Source organism: Quercus suber, unplaced genomic scaffold, assembly GCF_002906115.3.
Source record: "Quercus suber isolate HL8 unplaced genomic scaffold, Cork oak 2.0 scaffold_39, whole genome shotgun sequence".
Classification (NCBI taxonomy): domain Eukaryota; kingdom Viridiplantae; phylum Streptophyta; class Magnoliopsida; order Fagales; family Fagaceae; genus Quercus; species Quercus suber.
In genome coordinates, this window is record NW_027069504.1 from 287,899 (window position 1) to 310,159 (window position 22,261).

General features: G+C 32.3%; 2 protein-coding genes across 3 annotated transcripts; one reads left to right on the forward strand and one right to left on the reverse strand.

Annotated features, from left to right (window-relative positions):
* Positions 1-3,100: 3,100 nt before the first annotated feature.
* Positions 3,101-4,478, forward strand: LOC136066581 (glycine-rich protein 5-like). Its single transcript, XM_065771129.1, has 2 exons — positions 3,101-3,257; positions 4,201-4,478. Exons 1-2 carry the CDS (start codon positions 3,101-3,103, stop codon positions 4,476-4,478), a joined length of 435 nt encoding a protein of 144 aa, XP_065627201.1.
* A 7,180-nt stretch (positions 4,479-11,658) lies between these two features.
* On the reverse strand, positions 11,659-16,459 carry LOC136066568 (respiratory burst oxidase homolog protein E-like). 2 transcript variants are annotated; one of them, XM_065771058.1, is made up of 8 exons: positions 16,277-16,459; positions 15,399-16,007; positions 15,141-15,300; positions 14,138-14,186; positions 13,423-13,536; positions 12,851-13,273; positions 11,906-12,289; positions 11,659-11,813 (listed from the first exon to the last, which is right to left on the reverse strand). In XM_065771058.1, exons 2-8 carry the CDS (start codon positions 15,967-15,969, stop codon positions 11,709-11,711), a joined length of 1,806 nt encoding a protein of 601 aa, XP_065627130.1. In that variant the 5' UTR covers positions 15,970-16,007; positions 16,277-16,459; the 3' UTR covers positions 11,659-11,708. The 2 variants fall into 2 exon arrangements, with proteins under 2 accessions (XP_065627130.1, XP_065627129.1); XM_065771057.1 differs by lacking the exon at positions 16,277-16,459 and having other exon boundaries at positions 15,399-16,261.
* Between the last annotated feature and the right edge of the window lie 5,802 nt (positions 16,460-22,261).

Here is a 22,261-nt window from a genome sequence, read left to right on the forward strand (position 1 = left end):
AGCATTTTACATATTGTAAAAATTAAAAGATAATGAGAAGCCAATAGAAGCAAATTTGTAAAAAAAAAAAAAAGGATTGGAGGGTTGGAATTGAATTTGGAAGCTTTGAAAGAAGCTTACATTCGAAGATTTGATGACTTCTAGTATAATCTGGTGATCGTCATTCGAGCTCTCCTTCTCCATCTTTGTGTGTGTGTGTGTGTGTGTGTCATTTTCGTTCTAGTGGGCACGCTTTCCCCCTTAAAGCAAAGCTAAATAGGAGTGAGTTTACCAAGGCCGTGTTTCGTAACTCTACTAACCATAATTGGACTGAGACGGGCCTTAAATACTGTTATTTTAATTTTAAAATGTTTGGAGCCATTTCATTCCCTGTCAAAAACAATTTTTACAATATTTGTAAGGATTTGATAAATTCTTACCGTTTATCATTTAAATTCACCACTTATATTATTTTTGACAAATTCTAGTTGTAGGGATAAAGCCTACAATTGTATATTGGGCCTTGGGCAAATAACCGTGAAAAATTCTAGGTTTAAAGTCTCGTAAGGAGGGAACTGATAGAGAGTGGTCCGAGGAGTAACTCCTCCTCGGATTGGATGAATACGGTTCAAATCTGTATTCCAACAACCTAGGTGACCCTCCAGAAGGCTCCCGCGATAAGGACATGCATCATACATGTATAAATGCGATAAGAACTCAAAAATATCTAAGGAAAAGCTGCTACTACCGTATTAAATGCACTGCATCTACTTTTATAGCCGCATTTATGTGAAAAAGAGCCCTGAACAGTGTATTCTTGACCGCCACAATTCATAGAGAGTCAAAGTAGATGTTTGATGGGACAAGTACTCAAGTAAAGGTTCAGATGATCAACAAGTGTAAGATCAAGATGGTTTAAAGAGAACTATATAATATGAAAGATCCTCCAGGAGAGGGGGATCGCAGAAACTAGAAAAAAGATACAGTAGCAATCAAAGTTACACTTATAGTCAATTCTGGTGATTTACATCAAGATTTGCCTCCTTGGACAGTGAATTTATTCAATCCTATGTGTTCTGATTTTTGCTTGATCATCTTTTAAATCTATACTAGCCGTTGTTAAATTCATAGAGAGTCTAGTTCTTTGACCCACTCTCTACAAATTTATTGTACTGAGCTCATTGGACCAATATCCCATATCATTTGGGTTTGAGCTGCAAAACAAGACCCTACACTAGTATTTTCATTTTATTTTGGCCTTTTAGGATTCATAATCTTTATTTTAAATATTCATGTTTGATTTTGTTGTCATATTGACCTTTTACATTTCAAAGTTTTCATTTTTTTTCTTTCATGTTTGATTTAGTTTTCTATATATTTGACCCTTTAGGTTTAATAAGTTCCTTTTGACCCCCCTCTTTCTCTCATTTTCTTTTCTTGTGGCACAATTTACCACCTTAAGGCAAGCAAAATAAGAGTTTACCTAATGTTGTGTTTGGTAACTCTACTAGACCGTAAATGGACTAAGCTAAGTCTTCTCTTAATTTTATAAGAAATGTCGTGTCCATAATATTTTTACAATATTTTCACAACAAATCTTAAGTAGTGGTAGGTTGTTATAGTTGGACAAAAAAAAGTAATTTTAATGGTGGGTTCAAATTAAAGCCACTAACAACTTATTACTTAGGATTTGTTATGAAAGTGTTGTAGACGTAACATTTTTTTTTTTTATTTCGAATATGAGTAGAGCTAAAACTCAACAATGAACTAGATCATGTTAAAGTTAGGCTCATTCTCTTGTTGAAAAAGCTCAAATTGATTCATGAGCAACTTGATTGGTTTATTCTTTTCCCATACATACCAAACGCCATAATTGATATTTATTACCACTTTACACATATGTGCTAAGAAGCAATAAATAAATTATAGTTTAATTTTTTTTGAAAAATCAATAGTTATTATGGGAGAGTGGGAATTTAAACCATGGGTGTTTCCATTAGAAACACCAAGAGGTGTCTCCATTAGAAATACCAAGAAGTATCAACCAATTGAGTTACAAAGTATTTGGTAGTTTAAAATTAAATTAAATTATTTGAGCTAATTAGATAGAATGCATTTGTTTATGAACTTATAAAAATTAAATTTATTACACTTAAAAAATAGATTTAACAACTTTGTATTGTTAAAAATTATATATTATTTTTACAAAAAAATTGACTATTTATATTACAAATAATAATTTGATATCTAATTGCTTTATTTACAAATTTACATAATCCAATATCAAGTCTATATGTAGGTGTATCTTATACGTATAGACATATTAACATATAATTTTTATATATTTAAATCAAGCAACATACTTACAAGCTTGTTTGCAAATACTTTTTTTTTTTTTAATGTTTATGTTATATGTATAACTCGTTTAATAGTTGAGTCTATATTTGGACTTGGAACTTGCCTGATCATTTGCTAATTAAAATTCTATTTGGGATTCGTTTATTTTGTTGAAATTGAAATTTTTTTGCTGAAAATACTGTAGATAAAGATAAAAGTTAGCTGAAATAGTACAGTAAGACTTATGAATAATACCAAAAGTGCAGTAGAGCCATGAATAGTAGTAAAAATAAGCTGAATAGTAAATAAGCTGGCTTTTTTATTTGGAGCCAAATGCACAATAAATGAATATAAAAATTTGTTTTCTCGAATCAACCTCTAATTGTTCAAAAAATGAATATCATTTACAATGCTAACCTTTGTGATAAAAATACATTGCACGGTTCATTGTAAACCCATTATTTTAGTTAAAATGAAATAATGCAAAATATGTACTCAAAATTGTAGAATTCTCATTTTGACTTAAAAATAAAAATAAAAAAGAAGAGAAATGCACTATGCATTCTTCAAAGAGTATATTTCACAAAATTCATAAAATTAACCAAACACACCAAAATTTACAAAATACATTTCATTGCCTAGGAAATTTATGAAATGCGTAAAGATGCGTAAAGAAGCCAGTCGTTTCTAATTGAAAAAAAAAAAAAAAATTTCAATGTCAACCAATACATTTTGTCTCTCATGAATCGGACCGTTTTATGGTAGCTAAGAAACAAATGAAACAATGAAGGTCGGTGGTAAGTGTGATGCGCGCCACCTCAAAGTACGGGTGGCTCGCTTGCTCGATTTTAGACAACGCAGCTATGTTATTTCTTATGTACATATGTTTGATACTGCATGCGATTACAACATCGATTCCCAGCTATATACTTTGTATCTTGGTGATAACTAATTGCAATTTTCTTTGTTCCTTAATGTAGGAAAGTACTTCCAAAATGTTAACCAATAAAAACTGTTCGAAGAGAATAGATGGGTCAGAAAGAAAGAAGCAGAACACAAAGACAAGCTAGCTTATACCATTCTGTAATAATATTAAACAATACGTGATTTTGTTAAACTATATTCATCTGTCTATTATAGTTAAAATATACACGATAAAATGTTTTGCTATATTTACTATTCCCCTATTTGTTAAAGGATAAGATAAAAAGGGACTTTAAATAAAGTTATTGATTAATTTTTGGTTAAAAAAAGAGTGTTTCATTAATTCACATCAGGTTTACAAGTGGATCATGATTATATATATACATGCATGTATATTTCGAATATTTGAGATTACAAAGCCTGTGTACCTTGGCAGCAGATGTGAGATTGAGACTTTCTTTCCTTGCTCTGTTTATTCTATGCTTATCCATATCTCTCCATGCCAATTATGGCTAATATTAGGAGTTTGTTGAATGTTGACAATGTTCCGGATGATGTTGGCTAAGTAGAGAAGGCTCTATTAATTGTCCTGATGCATGCGAGGAGTCCATGAGCATCTATTACAAAAGCCATTTTTTCTCTATCTTTTTAGCCAATAAACTGGCGGAAAATGGGGATGCCAAACGCAAGAAGCACGACCCATGTTCACGTACTAAACCCTCTCCCCTACTAGTATAAATATAGTCGATCATGTTCACCAACCCAATGTGTGTTTCCTTCACTGACCAGCAGACATGGCTCGGTTGATTTTTCTTTGTCCAACTTTCTTACTTTTGATAAGCTTTGCTCTCTGTGTTCACTCTGTATGCCCTCCACCACCTCGGACAGTGTCTCCTCCCATTCCATAATCTCCCACTCCGTTTCCTCCCACTCTATGTCCTCCCGCGGTTGGTGCTGGAGGTGGTGGAAGTGGTGGCGGAGGAGGAGGTGGTGCTGCAGCTCCAGGTGGTGCTGGGATTGGGTTTGGTTCAGGCAGCGGCTCTGGCAGTGGCGGTACTGGCAGAGCTGGTGGTGGAGGAGGAGGTGGTGGAGGTGGTACTGGGAGATCTACGGGTACTGGTGGTAGTGGCTCTGGTTATGGTGGTGGCAGTGGTTCTGGTGGTGGTAGTAGCAGTGGAGGTGGAGGCGTCCCATGCATACCTTGGAAAGCTAGGAAGACTGCGGCAGGCTCTGATTAGAAACACATGACCACTATGTAGTGTCACTGTATTTACTTCTAAGTACGTATTAGTGTCTGTTGTGTTTGCTTCTACTTGTGTGAGTTGTGTTTGCTTCTAGCCTTCTAGATTCTAAGTACTTGCAATTGTATGTGTTGTGTCTGCTTCTACTTGTACGAGAGACAATTATGTCTCTCCTTTTCATTCTCTTTGATATTTTTGGGACATAAAAATTTGAGATTTTGAGGGAATATAGAGGAATGAATGTTCTTTCCTATCCATTTCATTCTTTCCTACTTAAAGTTCCAAACAAAAAAATGAACTTTCTATTTTCTCCATTAAAGCTTCTAAATAAGAGAAATGAATGAATATTTTAAAATTATTATTTTTACTCATTTTATTTCCCTTCTCCCAAGCAACCTATTAGTATTTGGGGGAGCATGAAGAGAAAATGAGTTCAGATTATGAGGGCAACATATTTAGTATGTAATTATTTCTAACTATTTCAAAAAGAAAAAAAAAAACTATATAAAGTGCCAAATTAATAAGATGTAGTGTTTAAATTTAACGTATATTTGGTAAACTGTAATAGATACTGTAATGTAATAGTTATTCATATGGTTTAACTATTTAGTAATTTAATTATATTTTTATTACAAGGAATTAATAGTCATTCCTTATGAATAGTTATTCTTTAAAATAAGAAATAACTATTTATCTCTATAAGAGTTGTAATAGCTATTCCATAGTAGGTGTATTAATTTCTAAAATTAATATATTTCCAAATAAACAAACTTTCCATAAGCACATAACAATTATGAAAATAAAAAATCATAAAAAAATAACTATTCCCTCTTTCAAATTTAAAAAAAATATATATATAATTTTTTAGGAAATATAATTATATGAGTAATATAGTTCCTAAAATATATCTTAAGTTTGATTTAAAATGCTTTCATTCCATTATCTTTAGGATTTTATTATTGTGCTGTCACCAAAAAAATGAATAGTAATAAGTATTATATTACTCCATATTTTATTCCATGTAATACCTATTCATATTCCTATTCCTATATAATTACCGTTACAGTCTACCAAACGTGCCATTAGTGTGTTTCCAATTCAGTCGTTCCCATTTTAATGATTGTATAATTTAAGTACTCTAGTTTAATGCATGGAGTAGATATTTGATCGATCTTTGTGAAGTGTAAAGTAAATAGTTCAACAAATTTCTTGAAATTTGAATATTTATTTTTATTTATGGCATGGATTTATGAGGATTAGTTTTCATATTAGAAGATTGACTTGATTTTTTTTTTGGTGAAATCACTTTTTAGTCCCTACATTTTTAGGCGATTCTCATTTTAGTCCATACATTTTATTTTTACTGCTTTTAGTGCATATCATGAAAAACGCTTTCGGTTTTGGTTCCTGCCGTTACATCAGAAATGGAGAAAGCTAACGTGGCAAACCGCAAAAATAAATAATACTAAATTAATATCCACGTGGCCTAAATTAATAATAAAAAATGTTTTTTGGCATTAAAAAATGCCATGTCAGCATCTAAATTAAAAAAAAAAATTATTAATTTTAACTAAATAAAAATAATTAAAAACATAATTAAAAACTAAAAATCATATGAATTGAGATCTAAATGTGTCTTGAATAAGAATAACAAGAACATAATCTCAGATCCAAGAACACAAACCCAGAAATTATAAAAAATAAAAATAAAATAAAATAAAATAAAAAATTTACAAATCTAAGCAGATCTAAGCAAAGATGACGTGCTGCAATGGGTGGTTTCCTAACTTGAAGTCCTGTTATCAAGTGAGCAAGGGAGCATCCAAGATGGGATTGAAAGTCAAGGAAATCAAGGACGAGTGAAAGTTCGATAGAGTTGGCTATCGTGAGTCTACACAAGTGATAGGGGCTGCTACATCGAATACAGGGTATGAGGCCTTTGAATCAAGAATGCAAACATTAACCGGAGTTTTTGAAGCGCTCAAAGATCCTAAGATCAATAGGATTGGGGTTTACGGGATGGAAGGTGTGGGCAAAACCATGCTAAAGAAGTTGTAAAACAAGCTCAGAAAGACCAGATTACTAAAATATCCTCATATATATATATATATATAGAGAGAGAGAGAGAGAGAGAGAGAGAGATAAACCCTCAACTCACACTCATGCCTCATTTTAGCTCACTGCCTCACGCCTCACTCACAATCTTCAACTCACACTCACAATCACAGATTCATAGTCACAATCATTCACACCTCTCATCTCTTCAACTCACCACTCTCACTCACTCACTCATAATCTCACTCACTCTCAATCTCACTGCTGACCCAACTGCCCAACTCTCACTGCCGGCTCTAGTTCTTGTCGCCATCCGAAGCTCTCGCTGCTAGCCAATCTAAGTTTTGTCACCTGCTGCCGGTCTTGGTCTGTTCTGTTCTCTACCTCTTTTTTTTTTCTTTTTTTTTTTCTTTTTTTTTTTCTTTTTTTTTTTTTTGATATTGATGTATTCTTCGGTCTGTTTGATTTCTCTTTGCATTTGCCAAAGTCTCTGAAAGGGGTTTTGTGAGTTAACTGCTCGGTTTCATATTTGGTAGAGGTTTTGGGAATTTGTAGAGTCCCATTTGCAAAGCAAAGGTGTTGGGAAATTTAGACCTTGGTTGATAGAATTAACAAGTTTTAAGCCTAACTTGTTAATTAGATTTATTATGAATAATACTTGTTAAAACAAACAAACATCAATATCATGTCAAAATCATGCAGTAGAAAAATAAATAAGACAAGATATGATGACTCAGGAAAACCAATGAAATAAACTAATTTCACAGTAAAAGACCTAGGGGGAAACCTTCCCGAAAAACAATCTACTATAGTGGTTTTGTGAGTTAACTGAAAGGGGTTTTGTGAGTTAACTGCTCGGTTTCATATTTGGTAGGGATTTTGGGAATTTGTAGAGTCCCATTTGCAGAGCAAAGGTGTTGGGAAATTTAGACCCCGGTTGATAAAATTAACAAGTTTTAAACCCAAGTTGTTAATTAGATTTATTATGAATAATACTTGNATTTCATTCTCTTTGATATTTTTGGGACATAAAAATTTGAGATTTTGAGGGAATATAGAGGAATGAATGTTCTTTCCTATCCATTTCATTCTTTCCTACTTAAAGTTCCAAACAAAAAAATGAACTTTCTATTTTCTCCATTAAAGCTTCTAAATAAGAGAAATGAATGAATATTTTAAAATTATTATTTTTACTCATTTTATTTCCCTTCTCCCAAGCAACCTATTAGTATTTGGGGGAGCATGAAGAGAAAATGAGTTCAGATTATGAGGGCAACATATTTAGTATGTAATTATTTCTAACTATTTCAAAAAGAAAAAAAAAAACTATATAAAGTGCCAAATTAATAAGATGTAGTGTTTAAATTTAACGTATATTTGGTAAACTGTAATAGATACTGTAATGTAATAGTTATTCATATGGTTTAACTATTTAGTAATTTAATTATATTTTTATTACAAGGAATTAATAGTCATTCCTTATGAATAGTTATTCTTTAAAATAAGAAATAACTATTTATCTCTATAAGAGTTGTAATAGCTATTCCATAGTAGGTGTATTAATTTCTAAAATTAATATATTTCCAAATAAACAAACTTTCCATAAGCACATAACAATTATGAAAATAAAAAATCATAAAAAAATAACTATTCCCTCTTTCAAATTTAAAAAAAATATATATATAATTTTTTAGGAAATATAATTATATGAGTAATATAGTTCCTAAAATATATCTTAAGTTTGATTTAAAATGCTTTCATTCCATTATCTTTAGGATTTTATTATTGTGCTGTCACCAAAAAAATGAATAGTAATAAGTATTATATTACTCCATATTTTATTCCATGTAATACCTATTCATATTCCTATTCCTATATAATTACCGTTACAGTCTACCAAACGTGCCATTAGTGTGTTTCCAATTCAGTCGTTCCCATTTTAATGATTGTATAATTTAAGTACTCTAGTTTAATGCATGGAGTAGATATTTGATCGATCTTTGTGAAGTGTAAAGTAAATAGTTCAACAAATTTCTTGAAATTTGAATATTTATTTTTATTTATGGCATGGATTTATGAGGATTAGTTTTCATATTAGAAGATTGACTTGATTTTTTTTTTGGTGAAATCACTTTTTAGTCCCTACATTTTTAGGCGATTCTCATTTTAGTCCATACATTTTATTTTTACTGCTTTTAGTGCATATCATGAAAAACGCTTTCGGTTTTGGTTCCTGCCGTTACATCAGAAATGGAGAAAGCTAACGTGGCAAACCGCAAAAATAAATAATACTAAATTAATATCCACGTGGCCTAAATTAATAATAAAAAATGTTTTTTGGCATTAAAAAATGCCATGTCAGCATCTAAATTAAAAAAAAAAATTATTAATTTTAACTAAATAAAAATAATTAAAAACATAATTAAAAACTAAAAATCATATGAATTGAGATCTAAATGTGTCTTGAATAAGAATAACAAGAACATAATCTCAGATCCAAGAACACAAACCCAGAAATTATAAAAAATAAAAATAAAATAAAATAAAATAAAAAATTTACAAATCTAAGCAGATCTAAGCAAAGATGACGTGCTGCAATGGGTGGTTTCCTAACTTGAAGTCCTGTTATCAAGTGAGCAAGGGAGCATCCAAGATGGGATTGAAAGTCAAGGAAATCAAGGACGAGTGAAAGTTCGATAGAGTTGGCTATCGTGAGTCTACACAAGTGATAGGGGCTGCTACATCGAATACAGGGTATGAGGCCTTTGAATCAAGAATGCAAACATTAACCGGAGTTTTTGAAGCGCTCAAAGATCCTAAGATCAATAGGATTGGGGTTTACGGGATGGAAGGTGTGGGCAAAACCATGCTAAAGAAGTTGTAAAACAAGCTCAGAAAGACCAGATTACTAAAATATCCTCATATATATATATATATATAGAGAGAGAGAGAGAGAGAGAGAGAGAGATAAACCCTCAACTCACACTCATGCCTCATTTTAGCTCACTGCCTCACGCCTCACTCACAATCTTCAACTCACACTCACAATCACAGATTCATAGTCACAATCATTCACACCTCTCATCTCTTCAACTCACCACTCTCACTCACTCACTCATAATCTCACTCACTCTCAATCTCACTGCTGACCCAACTGCCCAACTCTCACTGCCGGCTCTAGTTCTTGTCGCCATCCGAAGCTCTCGCTGCTAGCCAATCTAAGTTTTGTCACCTGCTGCCGGTCTTGGTCTGTTCTGTTCTCTACCTTTTTTTTTTTTCTTTTTTTTTTTCTTTTTTTTTTTTTTGATATTGATGTATTCTTCGGTCTGTTTGATTTCTCTTTGCATTTGCCAAAGTCTCTGAAAGGGGTTTTGTGAGTTAACTGCTCGGTTTCATATTTGGTAGAGGTTTTGGGAATTTGTAGAGTCCCATTTGCAAAGCAAAGGTGTTGGGAAATTTAGACCTTGGTTGATAGAATTAACAAGTTTTAAGCCTAACTTGTTAATTAGATTTATTATGAATAATACTTGTTAAAACAAACAAACATCAATATCATGTCAAAATCATGCAGTAGAAAAATAAATAAGACAAGATATGATGACTCAGGAAAACCAATGAAATAAACTAATTTCACAGTAAAAGACCTAGGGGGAAACCTTCCCGAAAAACAATCTACTATAGTGGTTTTGTGAGTTAACTGAAAGGGGTTTTGTGAGTTAACTGCTCGGTTTCATATTTGGTAGGGATTTTGGGAATTTGTAGAGTCCCATTTGCAGAGCAAAGGTGTTGGGAAATTTAGACCCCGGTTGATAAAATTAACAAGTTTTAAACCCAAGTTGTTAATTAGATTTATTATGAATAATACTTGTTAAAACAAACAAACATCAATATCATGTCAAAATAATGCAGCAGAAAAATAAATAAGACAAGATATGATGACCAAGGAAAATCAATGAAACAAACTAATTTCACAGTAAAAAATCTGGGGGGAAGCCTTCCCGAAAAGCAATCCACTATAATAAAGAAAAGTTTCAGATCTAGTACAAAACCTTTGTCCCTAAACTCTACAATCCCTGTAGATGACCTTACAGCAGAAACCTTCTACTGCTTCAAAATCTCTAAACTCTTCAATATATGAACGCCACCCTTTTTGATGCACAGATCCCAGTACGTAACTAACTCCTTTGCATGAATTCTAGTACGTGACTCACTCACCAACTTGAGGAAGAAGAATGTTGGCTACAAAGTTTTTCACTTCATCAACAATGAAGATCAAGAAGCATTTGGTTACAAAACCCTAAGGCGCAAAGACGCAATAGCTTCTTTTAGAGAATAAGACATCGATCACCTTTTGCATATGTTCTCCTTGTATTCTCTTATGTGACGACCACTAAAATAAGTCTTATATAGGTCTAGGGTTGTGAGAAAAAAAACTCTACACATACATGTTATCATGCCTTCTGTTTGGTCCATTTGTTCTTGTTCCACTGGTACCCATTGGAGCGCTTTGGAGCCTACAACGCATAGACAATTTCAGCACATCATCACTAGCAATTGTAATTTACCAAAATTTTCTAATAGAAAATGAAAAGCATTACGATCAAAATAGTTTATTCTTGATTCTAAGTTTTTTATATATAAAAAAAGGTTGACTCAAATGAATAAATTCAACAATAAAAAAAATAAAAGTTTTGGTTCAAATTAATGAGGCCAACTCCTCTTTAAATACTAATTCAGCCAAAAAAAAAAAAAAAAAACTCCTCTTTAAATACTAGAAATAAAATCTTCAATTGTTAATTTTTTTTTACTTGAAACGGAAAGGATTTCGGGGATGTCCAAAGGCTCGATGGGTTTATTCAGGCTAAGATTACAAAATCTAAGGCCCATATTGACATTCGTAATAGTCCCATCTTGTCCAACATCAAGGTAGCACTTGAGTTAAGTTGGCCCAGAAACTCACAACATTCATGTAACCCAATCAAGTAAAAGTCGGTAACTTGTTAGCCACACACATTCCATGTCCCACCTTAATACATGGTACTGATAGTAGTATAGTACCACCCTAAACCCTAACTCATTATTTTATTTTTTTTTTTTTTTTTTTTTTTTTTTTTTTTTTTTTTTTTTTCCAACTTATATTACCCTCTGCTTGAATTCAATTGCTCTTCTTTGTCAATTTACCTTTAATACTTTAACTGAATAATGCTCTGATCTACACGTTCGCACGCTCCGCTCTGCTATGTAGAGCAACAATGGAACAGAGATGTACATCCATGCCTGTAAAAGTTGGCAAAGCATTCAGTTCCAATACTAGCAATCTTCTTCTGTCATAACTCATAAAAAGATAATCATATTCCTAAGTTTCTTACCGTTTTTTGATCCCACTTGTGCGCCAAGAACAAGCAAGTTCCATGAACAAGTAGCAAAATATAGACAAGTCCAAGAAGGTGATGAGAGTACCAGAATGCATTAAACCCCATCAATCTGTTAAATGGTGCAGGCAGCTTCACCAGATTTCTCCGGAAGCCTCGTGTTGCCAATGTGAAAGAAATAGCCATTAAGACCACCATAGCAATCCCAGTCACCCCTTCAACCCCACTCAAGAGGCCTTTGTATGTGGGTTTTGTGTTTCCGAAATCGGAAGCTATCAAGGCAAAATCTTCCGGAGATGAGTTTATAATGCGAGGAAAGTCACATGCTAGATGGGTTCCCGCATGAATGAAGATTCCAATGACTATAGCACATGCAATCGTCTGTGAAGTAAAGAGTCAATAACAAACAAAATGACAAATATTACTTATATACACTGAGAAGAAGTGGCTTTTGGTAATTAGCTGGTATCATACCCTTTATTGGTTTTTTAAGAAGGGAACAGGTTTTAAACATGGAATACTAGAAGTACTAAAATAGTAACATGGCGCAACAATATGGGTACCTTAGCTTGCGTTACACACCTGCCTTTTGAAGCTGGCTCGGTTTGATTAAGGCTTTTCCAGTATTTCTTATATATATGCAAATTCTTGCTTTAGTTAGTTACAGCTTTTGATTTGGGTAGATGGTAAGATTGAATACTGCTGGTGGTGGATCGAATTAGCCTAAATATAGAAATAGACTAGGTTAATTTCATCATCAAACACTTCGATCTCTCTCCCTTTACATTTCCCAGAAGGTTTATTAGTAAAGCTAGAATGAATCAATTTCATCAAAAATTCAATCCATTTTTAATCTTTTTATACCTTTTGTTGTGAAGAAATGCATCTATTTGTTTGAGGAAAGTAAGATCATTTCATCAGTGATTGCTTTGTAAGTTTTACCTTGTGGAAATTAATGTTGTCGTCAAAGGGGATAAAGGACCTGGCTCTTGTGGACCGAAGCCATGTGAGAGTGTTTCGACAAACTGGTAAGAGGATGAGAGCCATGTTGAGTTTCAGAGTCTCTGCAGCCCCTTTTGCAGCTGCCACGCAATAGCCCATGACTTGAAATGCTGCTCTATTTCTATATTGGTTGAATTTCCAGGCGAAAAGGCCAGCCATGACAAAGAACCACAACATCAAAATCCAGCCTCTCTGCCAATTCTCTAGTATGTGACTCCTTAGTGTTCCGATTACTCTTCGCATCACATTCTTGGGTCTAAAGGAACCAAGGTTCTGACTCCAGCCTACACTTGCTGTGCTCAGTGGTCTGCTATAGTTCATGTAAGTGTCTCTTTGTAGGAGCAGCGTTTCCAACTGCCATAACTGAGTAAAGGGTACAGTTCAGGCAGGAGCAGCAAATATGTTAAATTCTTTAAATCGTTTAAAAACTCAAATGACTTATTCATAAAGTTGCAGCAATAAATAATTACTATCTAACAATGGCATGATAGCAAGTTGAAAAGGTTTTATACCTCAATATATCCTAGTTTTTCTGGATCTAGTTCTTCCATTATCAACGAAGCGTAGTCTTCAGCCTGTTCTTTCAACTTGGATAGCTTGTTTGCAGAAGCACTGAGCATTATAAGCTGTAATTAAATGAGAGTAACATAGTAAAGCTTAACATGCTAAAATGTAAAACATGAGCTTAACATGCTTTTTTTTTTAAGGCTTTCATCAACTTTGATTATTAATTACGTGTCACTCTGAACACCACAAATAATGTCATTACTTAAAAACTATCACTTGAATGAAGAAAAATAAATAAAAGTCGAAGTTTTTTTAAGAAAAATAAATCTAAGTTTTATATTAAGCCTTCGTTTGAATACAAATTATAAATAAAAATTATTTCACTATTTAGCTAATTTTTACTATTATTCATGGGCTATATTACACTTTTTGGTACTATTTATGGACCTCACTGTACAATTTCAATTAACTTTTAATTTTATCTACAATACTTTCAACAATAAATTTTTAGTTTCAACAAAGCAAGAAAATCTCAAATAAACCCTAAGTAATTTCCTATATATATATATATATATATCAAATATTTTACATGTTTTATGCGAGTGAATTGTACAAGGCTACATGTGTATCAGTGTATGACATAACGCAATCATTTTCCTGTCCAAAAAATAAAAGACGGTTTTTTTTTTTTTTTTAGGTGACAACTAAAACAGTTCTCACCTCTTGAATCTCCTCCCTTGTAATTCTTCCGTCCTCATTGATATCCGCCCTGAAAAAACGGAAAAACACATTGAAAGTTTTTTTCTCTTTAATATTAAGTCTTGAGCTCGAATCGATAATGTTAGGAACGAATTTGACATGTACACTCTAACAACTTGCATAGAATTTTTTAATATACGTAACATGATAGAGACTATAATTGCCTAACTAATGCTATGCAAGATAAAATTGTTTAATATAAACGTAACATGATTGATAGAAACTATGATTGCCTGACTTTTAAACACTATGATTGCAAGTAGTATTAAAAGTGTTGATAGATGCTATGATTACCGCTATGTCCAGGCAACATTTAGCTTATATTTTCGGGGGCAGCAACATCTCAAATATATCTAACCGTGGATTTCAGAATTTAAATTCTGCCTCAACTGTAGTAAAATTTGGTATTGTCAAAATTTGTTTTTCTCAACTAAATGTGAAATTACTAAATAAACAATGTTTATTTCACACACACTGTTACATGTATATAACACACTTACAAAAAATAAGAGAAAATGGGATTTGAAGTCACAAATTCTAAGTTTGAAATCGGACTTCAAATTACTTATTTTCTGTGAATATATATACTATGTGTATGATAGATTGATAGTGTGTCTATAATAGTATTTTTCCTTATTAAACATGGGAAAAGTTAATAAACTAATTTATGAATACTTTTAGAAACTTTTATGAAAAAAATAAAATTGAAACTAATTATTTTTACTGTATTTTATATTTTTTATATTAAAATTTTTTTAAAATAATTCATTAACAAATAATTATGAATTATTTTTTATAATATAATTCCATTAAAATTTAATTTACTGTGGTTACATAATAATAATACCACCTATGATTAAGAACTCATGTGCTTGGAAGTTGAAGTCGGAAGGAAAGAATAATAAAAAAATGGTGCGTATTATTAAAGAGAGTAGAAACGAAACGGAAAAGCGAGCCCACGTACATGTCGAAGAAAATCTGAAGTCGCGCGTCAAAACTCTGGTCAGAAATCTGTAACCAGAAATCGCGTAGCTCTTCTTTCGTTATCTTCGCTATCTTCTGTCTCCTCCTACGTGCCAATGCATCGAATATCCCAACTGCAAACTCTTTCGAGTCAACCATTCCTACCAACCAAATCACACTCTTAACGATCAAATTTATGAACTCGATCGAGCATGAAAATAATAAAACAAACAATAAAATTTATTTGATAATACTATACCTATGCATTCACCGAAATCTTCTCGACAAAGCAAACCGTCTTTAGCGAGTTTGCGAAACCTGGACTCGACTTTTCTCCATAACTCTTCGGAATCGCAAGCTCTAGTGCTTGTACTTTTGCTGATGAATCTGAGTCCTTTGAGAGCTTGCCTCGCGTTCGATCGCGATCGTTGAAGACTCGCATTGATTCTTCGAGCATCGCGAGCCGACATGATCGTATTCTCCTCTGCCTCATCCTCCGAAGCAGTTTCCGACGCGTTAGATCTCAGCCACGGGAATTTCCGGCGAATCCTCGACGTAATCGACAGGTTCCTCTCGAGTCGCGGCGGTTGCAATTCGTCTCTCGTCGGAGTTACGCTGCACACGACGACTGAGTCGTCCTCGAGCTCTAGCGTGACTTCGACTAAGTCTTGCGAATTATTGCTCTGTCGTCCAAGGCCGTTGAGAAATATCGGCAGCATTGCTCCGCCGCCACAGATGGTGGAGCCGTCGAGATCGTCCTCCGGTAGGTCGAATGACCGGCTGTAATTGGATCGCTTCGACGACGATCCCGACGACGCCGATAACCTCATTCTCTCTCTATCAGGTAAATCCAAACTCTATCAGCTCCCTTAGTTAATACACATTACACAAAGAAAGAGAGAAGGTTTAGAGTCTATGCCTGGTTTGGTCGACAATGAAAAAAACCAACAAAACAAACACCTCTCAACCAATCTCAGCACACGATTTCAACGCCTGATTATAGAGTAGTTACAGATTGATATATATTTAAAATAAAAAATAAAAACATTTGCTTCAATAATGGAATGTGAACTTAATATATATAAACTCTGTTTGATATAATGATAATAAGAGACACAGAGAGAGAGTGAGATTTACAGGTTTATAGGGAGAAGATGCTGTGTCTGCTGCTGTGTGTTAGAAACAATGGCGAGGATTGTGCCACGTAGAGGTAGTGTTTGATTTTGTTTGTTGTTGTTGAAGAATTAAGACAATTTTGTATAGAAACAAAAAAAAATGGAAATTAAAAAAGAGCGGGGTTGTCATTGAATTAAATAAAAGGGTAGGGTTGGGTGAGTGAGTGAGTAAGGAACAGCTAATTTATAAGCAGAGGTCAAAGGGTAAGGTGAGCCTTAACAATCGTTACTCTATTTAAATTTTTTTCACTTACTGTTCTTATATTCTTTGTATTTGGCTTTTTTTGGGAATAGAAAAAAAGAAATGCATTTCTTGATGTCACATTCATAGAGCCAATTTTTTTTTTTACTAATTCATTGTATTTAGCCCTTAATTTCTTCTCATAGTTGTAATCATTGCCTTTTTGTTTAGCACATGGAAGTGCCCACCTATAATATTTTGGTACTAAACGCCATTGACTATCAAATATAAGTACCAACTAGCTAAATAACTTAACAAGAATGAGACAATCTTAATTGTAATTAATATATGTTAGATGAAAACTACGACAGGAGAAAAGTCGATTAACAATAAATTATATTAATTTTATCCTAATATTATTTTTTCTCTGGTTAATGATTAATCAAAATGCAAGAGAGAGAGAGTGTGTGTGTGGAGGTTTCCTTAATTTATTGGCTGCATGATGTTTCTAGCTAGCTAATAGGACTTGATATTTTGGTTAAGGAAGTCACGTGAAAGTTGTCATAACTTGCTTAGGTTGTGCATTGTAAAATCATGTAAGTATTGCTTGGATTTAGGTTCCTTCCTTAATAGCCTTCCCCCTAATTTAACTAAATGCCAGAATGGCCTTAGTACTAGGCATCTTTTCGCTATGAAAGTGTTAAATTAGAAAACTGTACTTGTACTTTTTTCCTTCTGTATTTCAAGCTTCCAAAACACTCATTGGGATTGTAATATATTCAATATTGATCCATGTTCGTACCATTGAAAACCAAATTTGTTGTTATAATAAAAACAAATTTTTTGGGTTTTTTTTTTTTTTGGTAGTTTTATATCATTTTTTTTTTCTTTCAGATTTATAAGTTGTGAGGCTAACTTCATAAAGAGAAAAAATATTAAAATAAACCATACGGTTACTTTTATGTTTTTTTCTTTCAATTTTTTTTTTTTTTTTTATCAAGTAAGACCTATATTAGGGAAACATTTCTCATAAAACAATTTGAAAATTTTCATAGCAATTTATGCCTGAAGGAATTTGGCAAAACAACGAATGCCTGAAGGAATTTTCATAGCATGTTCAGTTCTTTGTTTTCATCCCCCCACCCCACCCAAAGAAAAAGTACATGATCGGTAATGATCATCTGTATCTATAGTATAATTTATATGCATGCAAGAGTTGTAAATTATGCTATGTTTTTTTTTTTTTACAAAAAAAAAGATAAGATAGAACTTTAATTTACATTATCTGCTCCATTATACCAAATGGTTTTTACGTAATATCATCTGAAAAACAACGGTGAGCTGCTGGTTTTATTTGCGTGTAAATAGGCTCAACCGAAATATTCTTTAACATTTAATTTGGTAGAAACAATACACTTAGATATATAAGATTAATTACAAGATCGATAGTACTGCAAGTTGCTTTTGTTTAAGTAGCGTAAAATTAAATAAATAAGCTAATTTAGTCATTGTGGTTGTGTCTTCCACTTCTGCCGCCCATAAGAGGTTGGTGGTGGTAGCTAGTCTCATTAGTATTTAAAACCAAAAAAAGAAAAAAAAAAGATGTGGCTATAGACTATATAGAGTCATAGAACACGGTTTGGTGTGTATATTATTATCAAGGTCGTCGAGGATCTGGAGAAGCAAGCCACAAGCCACACTGCCATGAGAAGGACTTGGTCTGGGTTTTCACGTACGTCCTTCTAGAATGTACTACGAGCATGTATGCAGTACATTACTGCAATAGATATTTTGGGAAAAGTACTTCCATATCGATCTTTGGGACTCTTTGTCGAAACTTAGGTTGCTTACCAACTTTTGCTTTTTAATCACATCCAATATTTTTTACCTTGTCTTTCTAAACGTAAAAGCGACGGTTGCCGTGTCTTTCCGGTCTGATCCATGAACCTTTTTTTCCTGAAACAGAAGAAGTAGTATTTTTAAGCCCGTACTTTTTTGCTTCAATTTAGATATGCTTCTCATATGCACAAACGTTTAGATAAATGGATTATCTATTTGGTGTGTGCATGATTTGTGTGATGTATAATTTCACTCTTTCCCATCCCTCCCAGCTACAGAAGCAATAGCAGTTTAAAGATCGATGTACTTTTTGGTTCAGTTTAGATATAAGCTTCTCAGATGCACAAAAGTTTTGATAATGGATTCTCTATTGGATGCACAAAATTAACCCACAATTGAAATCTAATTTTGAGTTTAATTGAATTTTCTTTAAGTTTTGACTTTATATATGTGTGTGTATAGATTTTCCTTGTCTGTGTTTTATATCTCTTTTATATATTAAATTTTATCAAGAAAAATAAAGAAGCAACAATTTAATTTCAAGAGAAAAAAAGTACAAATATTTTTCAAAATTATTATGAGTTTAAATCCTTTAGATTGTAACTTATTGTGTTTCCACAAAAATATGTTTTTAAGTAATAAAACTTGGAAATAATGATATAAAAAATTTCATAAATAAATATTGATTTTTATTTTTTTATTGGATATTATTTTCTAAGTTAAACTGTAAAGTTTTAGAAACACAAATAGGGTTACTATATAATTTAAAAATTTTATAGTTTAATCAATTTATGGGTTAAAAAATTTATTTTAAAAAAAAAATACACTTATCTAATTTGCACTTGAGGTTTATCTAATTACTCAAAAATAGTTACAAGTGAGTTATAAGTGAAATTTTGACTACCACATTGGTTTTATATATAATAATAATAGTAGTAATAATAATAATAAATCAACATAAGACCATTCACATTGGTTTTCCTAAATATTTTTCTTTATATTAGTATGAAAAATTGCTTGTTATTTTCAAAATAGTGACATATGATTCTCTATCATATACTCTATTTCATTAAATATTATTTCTTTATTTTTTTCAATTATTTCTTCTGCCTTTCAAAACACCAATTTTTCTCTATTTTGGTTACTGAGACACAAAAAATAATAAAATAAGTATTTGGGAAATGAACGATGCTTCCCTACATTTAGGGATATACAGTAACAAAATGATATTTTACGGGATGACTTGGGAAGTCCATGTGCGAGTTTTTTTTTTTGGATTTGGCTCTTATATTTTTTATGGATTTTCCATCATTAAAATATTGCTTAATATTAGCATAAATGCATTTTGTTGGGTAAATTGGCCTTAAGTACACAAACCCCTATTGTGTGTGCTTGTGCTCATCTATACTGTATATAAATTTATATATGTTCATGGATGTATATATGAAATACATATGTATAGTAATTATAAATTTTACCCCTTGAAATCAAATATTGATTCCACCATTACGTTTGACATATATTTTGTAAGGGTAATACATTTTTTTTAATAAGAAAAAAGTTGGAAGTCCATAAAAAAATATTGAAGAGCAAGAACTTGACAAGGAATGGATATATACGTGTTAATTGTATGAGTTTGTGGCCATGCTTGCAATGTACATGCCCATCTTATATAAATAATTCAGCAATTAAAAAAAATAGCCATCATAAATAAATTTATTAAAAAGTGGGCAACTGAACACAGAGAGATCATTTGGAATCTTGAGACTGGGATTTATGTAGCAGTTGAGACTTGAGAGACGCAAGTCACTCTCTCTCTCTCTCTCCGCCAGCCTTGATTGGAATTCATCATCCTCAGTACTGGCCCTCCCTGCTTGCAATAACATATGAAAAGGAGTCTGATTTAACTCCTTAAGATAGCTCTCTTATTAACGTGCATTTTATTATTTGGGAAGTGCTAAAGCTACAGCCATTTATGGCCAGGTATAACAGTACCAATAATGCCAAATTGCAAGAAATAAATTGTTGGCAACAATGCAATTTACACTTGTTAATTTTGCCCAAAAATATTCATTTTAGTCTTTTAAGTTTGAAGTTGGTTATTTTAGTCTTGTAACTTTATTTCAAAATCATTTTAATCATTTAAGTTTGAAATTAGTCATTTTAATCCGATAACTTTACCCAAAAATCATTTTAATTCTTTGATTAATTAGTTGCTTTGAGTGATTTTTAGGCAAAGTTACCCGACTAAGTGAACCCTTGAAATGATAAATGATTTTTGGGCAAAGTTACAGCTTGACTAAAATGGCCAACTTCAAACTTAAAGAACTAAAATGATTTTTGTGGAGAGGTATTAAATTGACTAAAATGATTTTTGGACAAAATTAATAGAGGGTATAGATTGTATGCCTAAATTGTTGCTCTTCTACTAGCAATTCATTTAGTGGATGCCGATGTAGTACGGTCATTTTTACTAGGGGTGTCAATTCGGGTTAGCATGTCAGGTTTGTGTCGTGTCGAGGTAGGGGTATTCGACTAGATGGCTCAACCTTAACCCAACCCATTTAATAATCGTGTCATGATCCTTCAACCCTAACCCGACCTGTTAATAAGGCGGGTTAACCTGATCCAATCCATTTGATACGCTTAATAAACGAGTCGTGTTGGGTCGACACAAATGTAACACAACCCATTTCAACCTGCATAATATTAAATATAACATCTATCTAGAAATAATTATTTTTGCATCCCAAAAAGCAGTGCATACACTTCAAATCTTCAACCCATATTCAAAATATATAATATAATTCAACAAAAATATAACATTCATCTAAAAATAAGTTCTTTACACTCCAAAAGAAATGCATACACTTCAACCCAAATTCAAAATAACAAAATTTCACAAAATAAAATTATATAGTTCAACAAAAATATAATATTCTTAGAACTTGCCAAATGCTAAGTATCAATATTGAAAGAACTCGAGCAAACAGTAGACTAATCCTGACTATGACCACGATTATCATCCATAAATTCTTTGTTAATGTCCAAATTCATAACATCTTCCACAACCTCATCCAATTTCATTTGTGTAAGTTCTATGCCATAAAAAAAAAAAAATAAATAATAAAAAAAGTATTAGTAGTTCTAAGGTTTGTAAAGTTTTAATTTCCAATTATATCCCTTGTAAATTTTTGTAATTACTCACTTTTCTTTTTAAATTTAAAATATATGTTGGATATAAAAGCTATTGACAAATCTAAAATAAAATAAATATTTATTTGTTATATGAGTTAAACGGGTTATGTTAAGTGTGTCATTTTGGGTTGACACAAATAAATTGGCGTGTCAAACGTGTCTATTGCGGGTTACACGAGTTGACCCGTTTATGACCCGTTTCTTATCGTGTCGCTTTCGAGTCAACCCGTTTATAACCCAAACCTATTAAAGCCCAACCCTAACCCAAAAAAACCTGTGTTGGGTTCGTGTCGTGTTTGCAGATTAGGTCGAACATTGACAGCCCTAATTTTTATAGAGTGAAAGTGCGGTCAATTTGCTTAAACAAAGAAATCAACATCAATTGTTACTTGAAAAATTCAGGAAGTGAAAGAGTTCTAGTAAAATTTAGTTTCTATTATAACTCCCATTTTAAAAGTCAAAATTAGTCTTATCGATTCTAGGATGTTTTCTAGAATTCATGCTAAAAATGAATTCGGATTTCTATTCATCTAGAGTTTTGTTAACATTTTTGTATATAAATTGGAGGTTGTGGTTCATTAAGCATTAAGTTATTTCATTGGAGGTTGCATACTTAAAAAAATGAGATAATTTAATGGAATTAAACGAAATACCTAAATTGAATAAATTTGAAATTTAGAGGATTCAATCGAATGAAAATAAAATTAGAGTAAATTTTAGTCAAACTTA

Coding starts and splice junctions, on each gene's coding strand:
- LOC136066568 (XM_065771058.1), bottom strand. CDS start 15,969: ATGAGGTTATCGGCGTCGTCGGGATCGTCGTCGAAGCGATCCAATTAC. Junction 15,301..15,398: donor AGATTTCGGTGAATGCATAG/GTATAGTATTAT, acceptor TTTGGTTGGTAG/GAATGGTTGACTCGAAAGAG. Junction 13,274..13,422: donor AAAAACTAGGATATATTGAG/GTATAAAACCTT, acceptor CCCTTTACTCAG/TTATGGCAGTTGGAAACGCT.
- LOC136066581 (XM_065771129.1), top strand. CDS start 3,101: ATGAAGGTCGGTGGTAAGTGTGATGCGCGCCACCTCAAAGTACGGGTG. Junction 3,258..4,200: donor GCTATATACTTTGTATCTTG/GTGATAACTAAT, acceptor TTGGTGCTGGAG/GTGGTGGAAGTGGTGGCGGA.